Source organism: Pelecanus crispus, chromosome 1 (assembly GCF_030463565.1).
Source record: "Pelecanus crispus isolate bPelCri1 chromosome 1, bPelCri1.pri, whole genome shotgun sequence".
NCBI classification, from domain to species: domain Eukaryota; kingdom Metazoa; phylum Chordata; class Aves; order Pelecaniformes; family Pelecanidae; genus Pelecanus; species Pelecanus crispus.
The window spans coordinates 113,085,206-113,099,610 of NC_134643.1; the positions used below are offsets into that span (position 1 = coordinate 113,085,206).

The 14,405-nt window shown below is 37.7% G+C and overlaps 1 protein-coding gene across 1 annotated transcript in view; it reads right to left on the reverse strand.

Annotated features, from left to right (window-relative positions):
* The window catches only part of ROBO2 (roundabout guidance receptor 2), a 444,176-nt gene that overhangs the window by 51,766 nt on the left and 378,005 nt on the right, over positions 1–14,405 (reverse strand). Inside the window, exons 19-22 of the mRNA XM_075712688.1 lie at positions 13,635–13,661; positions 6,374–6,416; positions 4,679–4,806; positions 122–403 (exon numbers count right to left, since the gene is read on the reverse strand). Coding sequence (XP_075568803.1) covers positions 122–403; positions 4,679–4,806; positions 6,374–6,416; positions 13,635–13,661 — 480 coding nt within the window. The remainder of the gene's footprint in view (positions 1–121; positions 404–4,678; positions 4,807–6,373; positions 6,417–13,634; positions 13,662–14,405) is intronic.

Consider the following 14,405-nt stretch of genomic DNA (forward strand, 5'->3'; position numbering starts at 1 on the left):
ATGTAAGCATTAGTTACGGTAAATTTGAACAGTGTCTCACATACTAAAAAGATTTTTCTAATTCATGCATAGACGATACAGTATAAAACCAAGGGCTCTGGAAAACAAGAGCTGTAATTACCATTGTTGCCTTTGCCTTGGTCTGGGAGAGAGTAACCGAATCCCATCAGGTCATTTTTTTGCTGAATTGAGCTTTTCCACTGAGGATCAGGTAAGTCAACAGCCAACTCATGGATGCTGTTGGAGTGCAGTATCTGGGTGGTGGCATATGGCGTGGCTTGCGTTATTTGGCTGGAACTGTTGTAACTAGTTTTCGTGGTGAAGTCAATGCTGCTGTAAATGGCTCCATCAGAAAGCATAGTAGCGGTTTTATCTCCTTGCCCTGGCACTGGTGGCAGCACATCTGTGGTGAACATAGGGGAATGAAACAAATCATTGATGCACAGGAAGCCTGAAAGTATCAAGGTTTAAGATGAAAAATAAATGTGTCATTTTGCACGTTTGCATTTCAGCTGAGACAGGTCCATGAGCCAACGAAGGGAAGATGATGTACAACCATTGCCAAGCTATCAGCATCTGTGACAGGCCTACCACTTGTCCTTCACGTCTCACTGCCTAAAACCATCTTTTTTTTCCCATACCTTCAACTGTGAAAGTGAAATTTGGAATATTTCTCTACTGAAGAATGTTTTCAATTGTTCAGTCTATGTCAGAACCAATGAAACTGTCTGGGCTTCAGGGAAATGATGAAAGGAGTGAATCTACAAATTGCAGAGGAAACTTTCCCAGCAAATACGTAGCAAAACTCTTCAATGGATGCCAAAGCTCTCAAACCAATTTTTTAAGCACATCACCTTGACTCCCTTGAAGTTTTATGCATCAGTTTATCTATTGTCTTTTTGACATTAGCTAGCACATTTCTCCTTTTTAACAAAAGAAAAACCTGACAAAACCAAGGTGTTCCTGATATGTTGAAGAAAATCTGTTATTGTGAAGGGATTTAAGTGGTCAGTCTCTTAAAAAGGCAAAGCAGTGTTGATAATAGAGAACAACTTCTTCAAATACTCCAGTATATTTACCTGAAAACCAGTGCAGCATATTTAACTAAATATCTGTCGACTTTTCTACATCTTTTGAATCCTATCAGGCACTGCAATTTGTACCTTTAATCAGTTAGATTGGCAATCTCTCTCCTTACTAAACATTGTAGTGACCTTTGCTGGTGGAATACTAGATTTGGAAGCTGAGACTACTGAAGTGTGAAGAATCTAATGATGACTGGCATGATGTCCCAAGGAGAACCACAGCTCAGCAGATAACCCTCTTCCTGCTCTCTCAGAGGTCAATATATCAAATGGTACTATTTTTACAATTCAGACTCTGAAAAGTTGAATCCATTCTGGAATTTGCTTGTTAGAAAAATGCATCATTTATTTGCCATTTGCTTTATATAGCCGGATGGCAACTGTTAGATCGTACTTGAGATAATGCATACTCCTATGGTGAGGATGTTCAGATCCCATTCTAGGTATCACAGACATTTTTAAATTTTTATCTTAAGCCCCAAAGAGAAAAGATGATTCTTCCACCTACACAAGGGTTTAGGCTCAGTTCCTGAATCAGACATGGGTTTTGTGCCACCTCAGGGAATACAGTTGTTCTCTCACTGTCTCAAGACTTTTCCAGCAATGAGACATGATGCCATGGCCTCCTTCCACTGGTTTTGGTTTTTTTTTTGGTGTTTTTTTTTTTTTCCTGGGATGAACATTTAGACCACACAACTATTTTATTCTGCATTCATGTGTGCAACAGTGAACATTTTAATATGGACCTTAATAACATCTGCAGTCTCAGGGCAACAACATAATATTAATGATAAATATGGCAACAAGTGCTCAGTAGAGAGACTGCAGAAACAGAGATTAAATTTGGGTCTGTCGGTATGATCTGGTTTTGCAGACAACAACAACAGGGAAATGGGCACAATCAAGTATTTAAAATGCCTTAATTGTATTAACTTATATCTGCAGATAAATTGTAAGTGCAAAAAAATTACAATTAATGCAAACTACAGGTCATATTTCAAAATCAGGTTATTACTATCTATCTGCACATATCCAATTTGATATCTAGGGGCAGTACACAATCATAAAAGCATCTATGTGCAAATACGGCATGAGATGTGAGAGACAAGCGGATTCCTATCTTTCTTGCATTTCATTAAAAATATGAAGATTTTTCCTTTCCACAATTGGTTTCATCGAAGTATAATAGACTGAAGTTCAGTAAATAAATTCTGTTGTTGATGTATAAAATGAAGTAAGTCCAGCTCAACCTGTCTGTGTTGGATTTGCAGACTCACGGAAGTAAAAACTAGCAAAATGCTCATCTCTCAAGTACTCAGACGTACATCTATCTTTCAGAGCACGTTTCTGGCAACTGAAGAGGTATCATCTCTATACAGTCATTTCAAAATGGAGAACTATACATTTGCACACACTTGAAAGGAAAGTTGCATAGCTTCCCACCAGCCAAGAATTTTCAGTCATTCTTACTAATAGGCTGAGGTTCTCCAGACATTGTGGGAATTTTCAGTACAACCACAGATTACTTTTTTGACCTCAATGAGATGTATACACTAAGCGCTCAAAGAGCTATTAAAGTGCCATTTTACCAAGTGACATAATCACCTAGTAAAAATCAAGTGTGATTTTCCCACCAAGTTGTCATAGCAAGAAAACCACACTGTACATTTCAGAGCAAAGATGAACATACATTTCCCACTGGATGCTTTCCCAAAAACTCTCCAAAATCCAACTTGTTTTGTAACTCTTGAGATAAATGAAGTAGTGCTGAAGTACTTCCTGAGGGAAGCTCTTTCTTGCTGCCTCGGAAGAAGCAGTAACATTTTGAGGTGTTACACGACTCCAAACCTAACCTGTGCTTCCTATTCACAGCCTTGCTCTCAAGTGCCTATCCAGGATGTAATGTGGATTTCATTCTTAAAGGCAATGTTAGAACTGCCTGCCTCAGCTTCTGAGTTTCCGGAGTGATTGATTGCCACCTTACTGTTTTCAAAATTCTTACAGACCTTTTATATTATCATAGACCTTTTAACCAGTAAAAAAGGCCCAAGTTCTATCTATACAGTTGAATCATGTTAAAAGATATCTGGCTTCTAATCCATCTTTAATGCAGAAGCATCCAAACTCAACTGCTGAAACAGATAGGGATAAGTGGTCCCGAAACAGCCAGAAAAAAAGTGTGAGCTCAACTGTAAAGATCATGGGTGGAATTAAGCTGCTGAAATTCCAAATATAACTGTTGCATCTCTTGGACAAATTTGGACCTATGCCTCAGCCACATTGAAGCCAAAAGCTTTAAAATATGCTTCCAATTTCAGTCTTATAGAGCCAAATGCTAAAAGAAAATGGTAATTTTTTTGTATTATGTGAGCTTATGGAAAGATGGAAAAGTACTGAAGGGCTTTATTTTCAAGACATTCACAACAAAGAAGCTGGCAGATATTCAGTTGCCTTCTAAATATTATCAGAAGTTTTGCTTACTTTATAACATTTTTCTAAGACAAGAACTTTACAACATTTTTACATGGAAAATAAATCTGGAGTGTTTTGTTGTAATTTGAAGTCACAGTAGTCAAACCACAGGCAAGAAATTTTGCATGGGAACGTATAACTGATGTGAGGGATGGTTTTCAGAAGTAGATTCTGTACAGTTAAAAACTGAATTCTTTTGACATTTATCAGTTTGATGGTTTTATAGATTTGTTGCATTTTAATGTACTTTTGATATAAAAAGTTGTCTTGATTTTTGTTTACTTATTTATGTCTTGAAAATATTTATATACTCATTTACATCAGGAAGCCTTGTTCTGAATACCACCATGCAGAACTAGCTGTGTTATAACATCACAGAAACCAAGGAAGTAACAGAGAGATGTGAATATTACTACGACTTTTAAAAATCCCAATGACACATCTTGAAATTCCCATTTGAGAAAAATGTTTGAAAGAAAATAACCCCTCTAAAGATTCATCACCATAATTATAAATCATTACCTCATCTCCCCAAAGGGCCTCCCTCGATTCAAAATGGAAATAAAACCCTAAAAAATCTAAATAGTTCCCTTTTATGTATTCTTTCCTCCAATAAGAAGGAAAGTTTCTGAAGACCTTTGAGGCCTTCTTCATGGATTATGGCTGAGACTGAGCGCAGTCTGTCAGCAGGAAGGGGATGGGTAAGGTGACAGCAGCAATGTTCTTCTGACCTCCTTCTGCTGAAGAAACATCCTTCCTGCATGCCCCGAGTTCTTCTCTGCTCTTATGGACATCCTCTATCCCTAGCTACATTGCCCTGCACAGCAGATTGCTCACGTCCACACAAAAGGGAATGAGTCTGAGCAACAAATACATTTCTCTTGAGATGATAAGCAGACCCTGTCTCACCACTATGGGGCAAATGACAAACTAGACCTACATCTTAAAGAAGTGGAAAGAGACAAAGCAAAATGAACATTTTAAAGTCAATTTTAAATCAAATCTTGAGTCAAACATAGAAAGAAATATAATGATAAAAATATTACACAGTGTTTATCATAGATGTTAACTAACAGAAGCCTATTGTATCCTATACGGTGACTTAATAAAATGAAACCTACCTCCACGACCGAAATTGCCAAGATCATTGGGTCCACTAGTGCTGTTGTTTACTGGCAGACTTGTGGCAGGCCAAGAGTCTGCAAGCCAAGGATAGCTGGGGTCACTTGCATTCAACAGACCTGGGCGACTGAAGCAGAATAAGAAAAAAAGATATACATACAAAAATATATACATATATATGTTTACAAAATCAAAATATCTGTGAGACAACTAGTGATTGAAGAGACCATATCACTGTTCTCCTAACACTGTAGGTAACAAATAGTTTAGGAGACTTTCATTTATTTCAAATTAAAATTGTGTAGCCTTTGCTGATTTAAAGACCTTGGGTAGTTAATTAAGGATATATACAAATCAACTTTGTCAGTAGAAGTGGGACTAGGCATCCGTCGCGATTCTGCCAGAATCCAAATGAACTCTGTTGTCTCTGTGAAACAGTTTAGGCAGCACCATCACAGGATCCTACACCAGGACTGCATGATAAATTACCACCTCAAGGGAGCCATCACTCAGACTGATTGCTCCATATCAGCCATTTCCAGGACTTTGGGCTACTATGTCTTGCCTCCCTTGCATCCCAAATGCACGCCTGTCATCTACAGGCTGGTAACTCTTTCTTTGAGCACTCTTGGATGGTTTGGAGGCAAACAGGTTTGAGTAGGATTAATGGAAAGTCCACAGCTATCTTTGCCTGCCACTGCTGCATGGCTTTTATATCCCTGTAATTCCCAGCTTTGAGAGCAGTATTAAACAATGAGTATGCTGAAAGAGAAGGTATGCTCGGGCCATAAGGCACCATGTGTCTCTCACCCCAGGATAAACAGCCAGAAATTTAGCAAGGCAGGTGGATTGTTTGTATTTGTATTTAACAGGGAAAACAAATCATTTCCTGCAGACCCCCCTTCCCCCAAACAAAAACAGAAAACCATCCACAGTTCTGCGGCTTTTCTAGGTTATTAATGCACTCATGAAGTTGGAGCAGCATCTCCGATCATTGTACGTTATAGACCCCCGCCTGGCACAATCCCTAAGAGAAACATCGGTTTCTATGGAAACGGCAATAAGAAGACCCAGCCGCTTTCTTGCCACATCTACTCACTCTCATTAGGCCTAATCTCTTTTTGCTAAAATATTGATTAAAAGGGAGATTGGAAGTTATTACCAGGGCCTAATTACAATCTCCATATTGGCAAAGGGAAAATAGATGAGGATATATGGGCCCGTTATCAGCTTTTATCAATTTCAATTGAGTAGCCAAAGTTGTGGAATCCAGTCCTATCAATCTACAGCCTATTCATCATCCATGAATCATTTATTTTGTGATCGATTAAGTGTAATTGTTCACTCACAGCAATTTAGGGGGAGCCAATAAGGAGTCTTAAACAACAGCAACTTCATTTGCTAATGTCTAATTAATGCAATAAACATCCCGGTAACAAATGAACACATTCCTTGTGATATTTACTACTCATTTCTTCCAGGGCATCTGGGAGATATGAAACATCTGGGCTTGATTCCTCCAACGTGCACAACAGATAGGTCATTAAACCTTGTCGTAAGCTACTTATCTCCTTCTAGCATTGTCAATCTTCCAAATGATTGGTTATTACCCAAGTATGTCACCTATAGCATTTTTCAGATCCCTAATTTTAAAAATAAATAGGATGGAAAGACCTTTATACAAAGAAACATACCTTCCATTGCTCATTAGTCCTCCATCTCCTCTTTGGAAAGTGACTGTGTTTCGGTTGGAAAAACAAAACAAACACACACACACACGCACACACATATAAGACAGGGAAAAATCAATTAGTGATAATTAAAAGTAACAATTCAAACTGCTCAGTGTCTGAGATCGGAAGTCTCTTGGCATCATCACATAATAAAAGTACAGAAAATATGAGAAAAGGATCAAACACGTTAGGGTTACAATTTGTTTAGGATTTCACTGCACCTTATTGACTAACATCAATTTGCTCCGTAGCTTGCAAGGCAAACCAGCCGCCTGTGTAAAAGGCCTGAATTTACCACAGGTCTCTTCATCTGACTTTGCGTTGCAAGACTGTGCCATGTGATGAAATTGTTTTCTTGGCATGCTTTTGCTTCAGTACATAATGACATTGCACCAGTGAGTTAATAACGTCACGTCGTAATGCAGTAATATAATGTCACCACACAAATATGCCATTTCCCAGGACATATACGAAGAGGTGGCAGCTCTATTAGAGCTGAAGGGGTGAAAAAAGCATACAGCTGCACCATTTCCATTAAAAATACAGTATAAGAACCAGCACCCGCATATAAATGCATACACACCAGTATCACTGGGATTCCAGTCTTGCCATGGGGGATGCCAAGGATACGTTCAGAGGGAGACAATTGTTTTTATGGCTCCATTCATGGCTGTCTGACAAAAACCAGCCTATCCCTTATCTATCTGATTAAAAGGATTACACTTCAGGGCAATATAGGTAAATCCACATTACTGGTGTGATGCTAATTGACAACATTTGATGCTCCTTTTTAAAGCATTGGCAAATATTTTGAATCAAGGCCAACAGACCACTCTGGTTCTCAGTGGCAATATCCCATTATTTATTGTCAGGCATAGATAAGGCAGACTGTTAAATTATATCAGTGTCCTGGGCACCTGCATCCTTACAGGCCTCTGACAAGATGAGGGTTCGAATTTCAGAGAGGAATGGAAGAGTCTGTGGCCAGTTTAATTAAAAATAGGCCTTGGTTTGGAAATACTATTTACCTTTGTGAGACAGACATTCCCATCATTAAATTATAGCTCCCACAGTATTTGCAACATTTTCCAAATATTAGTCCAAACTACACTAATTCAAGGTTAGGCTTTCTATTATATATGATTCTAATCAGACAAAATTACTACACCCAATAGAAATGCTGTGATCATTAATAAATTTCGCAATGATATAAATCCACTGGGAAAATACTTCTGATACCTTATAGAATTCTTGTCACTTTATTAACTCCTAGGATAATTTCCCAGTCTACATTCAGCAAAGGGGACAAAACTGGCCCCTCTGGAAGCCCTGCTGGAAGAGTGCTCGGGTAGGGTGATTAATTACCCTTCACTGCAGAACAGACTAATATCAATATCAGAAAATCACTGCAGTCGTATGTCACATCAAAATGGTTAATAGCTGAATTTTGAAAGGATGTAATCAAACCAATTAATGAAAAGAAAATCAAAATGCAAGTATGGGAAGTATTAAATAAAAGTCTGCTTTGAAAAACAAGACATGGTAAAACATTGCAGCTAATTAATTTTAGAGCCGATGCTACTTTAATTCATGTTGTTTCTAACAGGCTGTCAAATGACTGTGTCACTCGTTTCTTAAAAGTGAATAATCTGAAGTGCTTGGATACCATGTGTGAATATGCAAAGAGGTGGGTACTGCCTGGCTACGTTTCAAAGTATGTTGGTCAAAAGTCCATCAAATGCTGTTTCCTTTCTCCTCCTCCCCTTCAAATTTAATACTTCATTTCTGCAACTTTCTGCATTTGTCAAAACGACAAGAAATAAGGAAAATGAGAAACAAAGGCACATTTAGTAACAACCCTTATAAATAAAGTTTACAGATTTAAGGGAATTCCAGTAAAACATATTTTCTGAAAACTTCTTGGGATTAATGCTCTTGTTTAGACTATTCAACTACCAGAAATAATTTTGAAGTAATATTGTCACCACTTGCATAACACATACAGCTGTGTGAGATTTTAACCATGCAGGTCACGTGGAAAAAAAATCACTACTTGTGGTCTTCAAAATATTTATATCCCTTGTGTACCTTTATAAAGCAAAGCTAAAATGGGGGAGCTAGTAGGAGATTGCAGCAATATTTGCCAGACACATTTTATTTTCTGTGTAGTGAGGTATGGAAAAAACTCCAGGGCATGCTGTGAGAAACATATCAAGAAGACATGACATCAAAACCTCTTCGCTAGAGCCATAATTGCTGCAGATTGGCTGTGGCATATGAGCTTGTTGAGAAGAGATGGGTATCGCAGCATTTACTCTTTTTCTTCTATCTGTGTATCCTGGTGGTAGTAACTGCTTCCTGTTTTTTTCCTACCTTAAATAATCTTACAACCTCCCAATATAAGCACTGTTTTTAGAAGAAAGGTTCAGCTTAGTTTATTAAAAAAAGAACTTGTCTTGCAGTGACATTGTTTTTCCTGGGGAAGACTGCCTGGCTTATGTGATGTGTATGGAACTGGGAAGGAATACAGGTACTTTCATTTACCCTCCAGCCTGTATACCAATGCACGGATGGTTATAGTCTTCATGAGAAAATAAACAAGAAAGGATTTTAGTTACTATTCTTGGTGGAAAAGGCTCTGGAATATCAACTAAGCTGGCCAAAATTCCTCTTGAAGTATGGACATGTCATCAGGATGTTACAGAAAAAAAGTCATATTCCTGATGCCATCCATAAATGAGCTACCTGAGGGTGCGTAGAGAAGGTGCCTTTCTTTCAGCATCAATATTGTGAAAGGAAAGACAGCTAACAACAGAAGACGTGGTCAGGCTGCCAACACAAGCACTATGTTTATCATTCCTGCCGTACGTTTTGTCAGCATTTTTGCCTGCAGTTTGATTTCTGCAATTACAAAACAAGTCTAAACACCTGAATAGGAGCATACTTAATGCAATGCAGGCTTGCAGATGTCACTGTAAAAATAAAACACACAGACAGCTGGCTTTATTCATCCTGTCTCCACTTCAAAAAGAAGCAGAGCAATTTCAAGGGGCGATGTAAGAGGAGGAAGGGAAGGATGTCCCTATCACTGACCCACCCATCTCCCTTGCTTTTTATCACTGAGGAAGCAAAAAAGCTCTTTCAGCACTCTTTGCATCTGATATATGTTCTTAGAAAGGCTGAAGACCTGCAGGGATGAGATTGGTTTTCAAAAGAAGATGAAAAAATAACCTCTGCATAGAGAGATTTTGAAGGAATCCCCACCAGCTTATATTCAAGGACTGTAAAAATGCAGAAATGTAATCCAAAGTGCATTTTAAATGCATAAATATTTAAGAAAATGATATTGTATATATTTGTATGAAGAACAGCATACGTTAAGGAGCTTTTTACATGCTTTTTATTAAACATATAAGGAGGTACCCAAACCATTTACTAATATTATCTGACAAGGTTAAACTTAATCTTCATGCCTGCTAGAATTGGAAAAATATGAATGTATAGTAAGTTGACATTCTGAGGCAAGAAAGCTTTAGAAAGCTTTAGAAAGCTTTCTGTATGCCTATCTCTAGTAGGCCACATTTTCCTACTGCAAATGAAAACTTTAATGTTGCCAGCCAAGTCTCATTCCTTTTTCTGATAAGCTGTTCCTCAAATATGAATGTAGATTAATCCTCTTTTAATAAGCATTAACTCAGAACAGATAATCAGCATATAAAAATTCCATCAAATCTTCTGTCTACCTCTGGATGATTCTGTCAAATAATTTATCCTCATTTAACAGTTTCAGGAGTTGTGCATAAAGTGTGTAGCATTCCAAAATTCTCTATCTATTTTTAATTTGTTTTTGTTTACTCAGTTACATGAAATCTTTAATCCCAAGGAGCACTAGTCACTAAATAAGCTTACCTACTCACAAGTGAAAGTACATATTTACTTTCTTTGCATGACTGATGGCCTAGACACTTGAAAACACCTGAGTATTCAAGTGAGTGGGTACTGGCACAAAAAATGAGTTTGAGGGCACAGGAAAGATAAGGAGATAAATGAAATTTCTCTTATTTCTACAAATGGATTCCATGCCTTTGTTGTATAAGTCCTTATACCAAAATGTGAAAAGAGAATTGCAACTTCCAGTACAAAATAAACAAATTCTGTTCTGTCATTGTAATATGGGAATGAAACAATTCATCTGTTATACAAGAAGTGGTCAGATATCTCTTTTGTGCCACATATCTTTTCTTGTATCGTGTAGAAACCCACAGTGCGTGTTTATATCCAGGCAAGCTGAGTAAAGGATAACCATAAAAATACAAAAAGAACAGTGCAGCAATACTTTAGCTTTTACAGAAACTCACAAAAGTAAGACCAGTCCATCCTTTATATCACAGAACAGATGACTGAAAATGGGTAACATCTGTATTTAGTGTCTCTGTGCCAGATTTGGTTTTGCTGATAGTATGTCATGGTCTCAAAATGTATACTTCTTGTAGAGCTGCAGATGATGACACTCCTACTTACTAGTAGTAATCTAACAAACATAGTCAAAAATCATATGTTTTTTAGTACTGATATTACTGCGAATCAATGCCTGGTGAGTCATGATGGGGGAAAGGGAAGTGGAGGAATAGTGATGTACAGAAGTGTGACTCAGTAACTACTGGAGTCAGTTCAACTGTAAAAAAAGTAAAAAGATTTAGCTATGACTTTCAATGTCACTATATTTGTGACCATCTGAGCAATCAATCAGTGCTTATGAAAATGTTCACAAAGACAGAAAGCTTAATGAATTTAACTCAATCAATTATTCTTCTCTGGCACAAATCTTTACCAATTGTGTGACATTTGCTGCTTGCTCTCCTCCTACAGAGTGTTACAGTAGTTTAGTCACACAGCAGAAATTATACATCTTAGGAGCCTAATAACAGAATACAAATAACAAATAGTCCCAGTGAATGACCCATAATCTGAAAATGACCTGAAAGAACATTTTTTGCAAGTAGTTATGTAACTGTAGAATCCAGACTTTTAAACAATTATTTTTAGTGCTTTAAGTTCTACATATATGCAAATACAACTGAAGAAAAACAAAACAAAAAGCATTTACATCAGAAATAACTGAAAAGATAGGCTATTGATTTGTGTCTGAAATAGAGTAAGTAATGAATGTTCCACTAATACATTCAATTCTCTTTCTTATGCAGACAAATCTGCATGTTCTCCAAATTTCTGAAGGAAAAAATTAAAGCAGATGTCTGAACAAAAAGTGTGCACCTTCTAAAATCTGAGTATATTAGGATAAATTAATCTTTAGTAAAACTTTATTGACAGCTGTCTCTGATGAGATTCTGAAGCCTACATACCACTGTCTGAATATTTAGATCTGAAACCAAACTGTTTATGAATCATAACTTTGAAGGGAACAACATACAGCTGTGAGTGTAATCAAACCTCCACAAGCATAGATATGTTTCTCCAAATGATATTACCAATGGCAAATTCATCTATTAGGGAACCAAAGATGTTTCTTAGGGAACTCTGGGCATAAAGATAAAAAACATGGACTTTGTTCTTTCATAAGAACAACACTTTTTTTTAAATGAATGATATTTTTTTTGGACTTGACTACTGGATGACTTAGGTTCTCAGTGCCTCCAGAAGTGACTCTATCAGCCAGGAAATAGAACTATGTGCTGTTACAGTTCCATAAATCCATGAGATGTCAAAGCTATTTTTAAAAAAGCAAGTTTTTGGCAGTGCCTCTGACATATCCTAGTTGCCCAACACATGTGAATCAACTGCACTGAATCATGCACAGTCACTGTGGTTCCAGCACAGCCCTGTGTCATGCCAATGTATGGTACAAAGGCAGTGATAAAAACTCACCACAGTTACAGACTGCTGACAGTGGCATAATCATACGAACCAAATGCAAAGATGCATTATTACATTTTGGAAAAAACCCTGTGTTGTGTCTCAAAGAAAAGCAAGTAAAGCGTTTAGGGTAGGATGTGTTGTGCCACAACTTACACTAACTTGAACAAACCTGCCCAGAAGCCAGAGGAGCAATTCCTGAGCCCCCAGAGCTTCTCCACGAGGACGCTTCTCCCTCACAATGTCACAGGCGCCTGGGGCAGACACCACCACCACCTTTGCTCATCTGCCTCGACAGTCATCTGCTCTTTCCTGCTAAGCTAAACACTCAAGCCTTGGCTGAAGATAAGCAAGAACGAGAAAGCAGCTAGCTGGGCACGAGGACCTGTTCAGCCGTGCGGTAGGAAGACTGGCCTCTATCACACGGATGGCAGAGGGGACAGAAGAAGAGACAGCTTTGGTAAGTGCAACTGAGAGGCCAAGCTACACGCAGAAAACTCTACAGCCTTCTGCTGGAAAATGCTGAGATTTTTCAGCCTTTTACACTGTAACACTGAGGTATAATTATTTTTGAGTTTTTGAATCTCGAGCTTAGGTATGAGAGCAGAAGCTAATTACTTGTATTAATTATTACTATTAATTGCATACTCTATTTTTCCTGGCTATCCATATGTTGACTAAGCTGTTTGCAACCTGCTGTTTCAGCCACACTTCGTTTATTCTTCACATATCTTTAGTCATGCTTATGATAATGGTCTGCTGTATGCTATGTTTATTAAAGATATGAAAACTAGGCTATCAGCTTTGAATTGGGTGGGCAGAAAAAAGAAAATGCTTCAATTCCAAAAACCCTGTGAAGGCAATGCATGCATAGGTTAATCACTAGATTGCTTGAAGACCTGAACGCCTCACAGTAAGGCCAATGTATACGCAACTAACAGCTAAAGTGGAAGAAAGTTCCATTTGCCAGTTAGATCTTCAAAAATGTTTGAGAAAATTTTTTTGAGCTTTAAAATAAAAATTCAGTTACATATGACTAATGCTTGTTTATGTTAAGTTAGTTCAAGCATCTTGTCCTGCAAATTACTTTCAAGACTGCATTATTTCAAGGAGTTAGATGAGTAAGAAGTATGCAGATTTATAATGACAGAGACAATGAGGGTGGTAGATTTTATGTCCCCCTGGAATCACTAGGAGAACGAATGCTACATTTTTATCACAGATAGGCAGCAGAAGTATTTCTCCTTATATTTGGTTTTCATTCTGCATATCTCACATGTTCATAAACACTTAGCTAATGTTTGCAATGACGTGCTGGTGAGGTAAGAGACAGACTAATGGACAGTACCTGCAGGGGTGAAGGTGAAGGACTGAACTGCAAAACAAGAAAGCAAACACATTGTGAGTTACACACCCTGATAATAAGCGCTAATTGCAGGGCACGAGTTTCCTCTGGAATTTACTCAGTTGTGGTTGAATATCATAAGCAGGACATAACAGTTGAGCTTAAAGCACTAACCAGCCAGCAGCCAATGAGAAATGGTGGTTGGAAAGGTGAGCAGTGAATTTCGACAGTCACATTTGAAGACTTTCTGTGTGGACATGCTGTTCTCCAAATTGTAAACATTAGGATGAGTTTTGAAGCATGATCTCTTATGAACTTTCCTTGCTGAAAGCATACACTATTTCATAATTATGATGATGGCAATTCTGTGTCATAATGCAATGTTCACATTACACTTAGATGCAGCAAACATCATGAGAAGGAATGAGTTGCAGGAGACACACTGTTTATAATGACTATTATAATTATTTACAGCTGTGCATTTTAAGTTATAAAAGACTTTGCTCTCAATCTCCCCTCCCCAACATTCCAACTTACATACAGGGCTAATTATTCTGCTTTTTAAAAAAAGAGTAGTCTTAGCTTATGTGCAAAGTTTACGTATAGGACTGTTTCCTAAGAGGAATAACAGTACAGCTGTCTCTTAATATGAAAAATCTTGGGATGTAGGCTGGTATTTCATATAAACACCTGTGTAGGTGTGTGTGATATATATTGGTTTCTCAATTAACACCACCCCACCTCTCAGAGAGTAAAAGTCATTGCTGTTAAAGG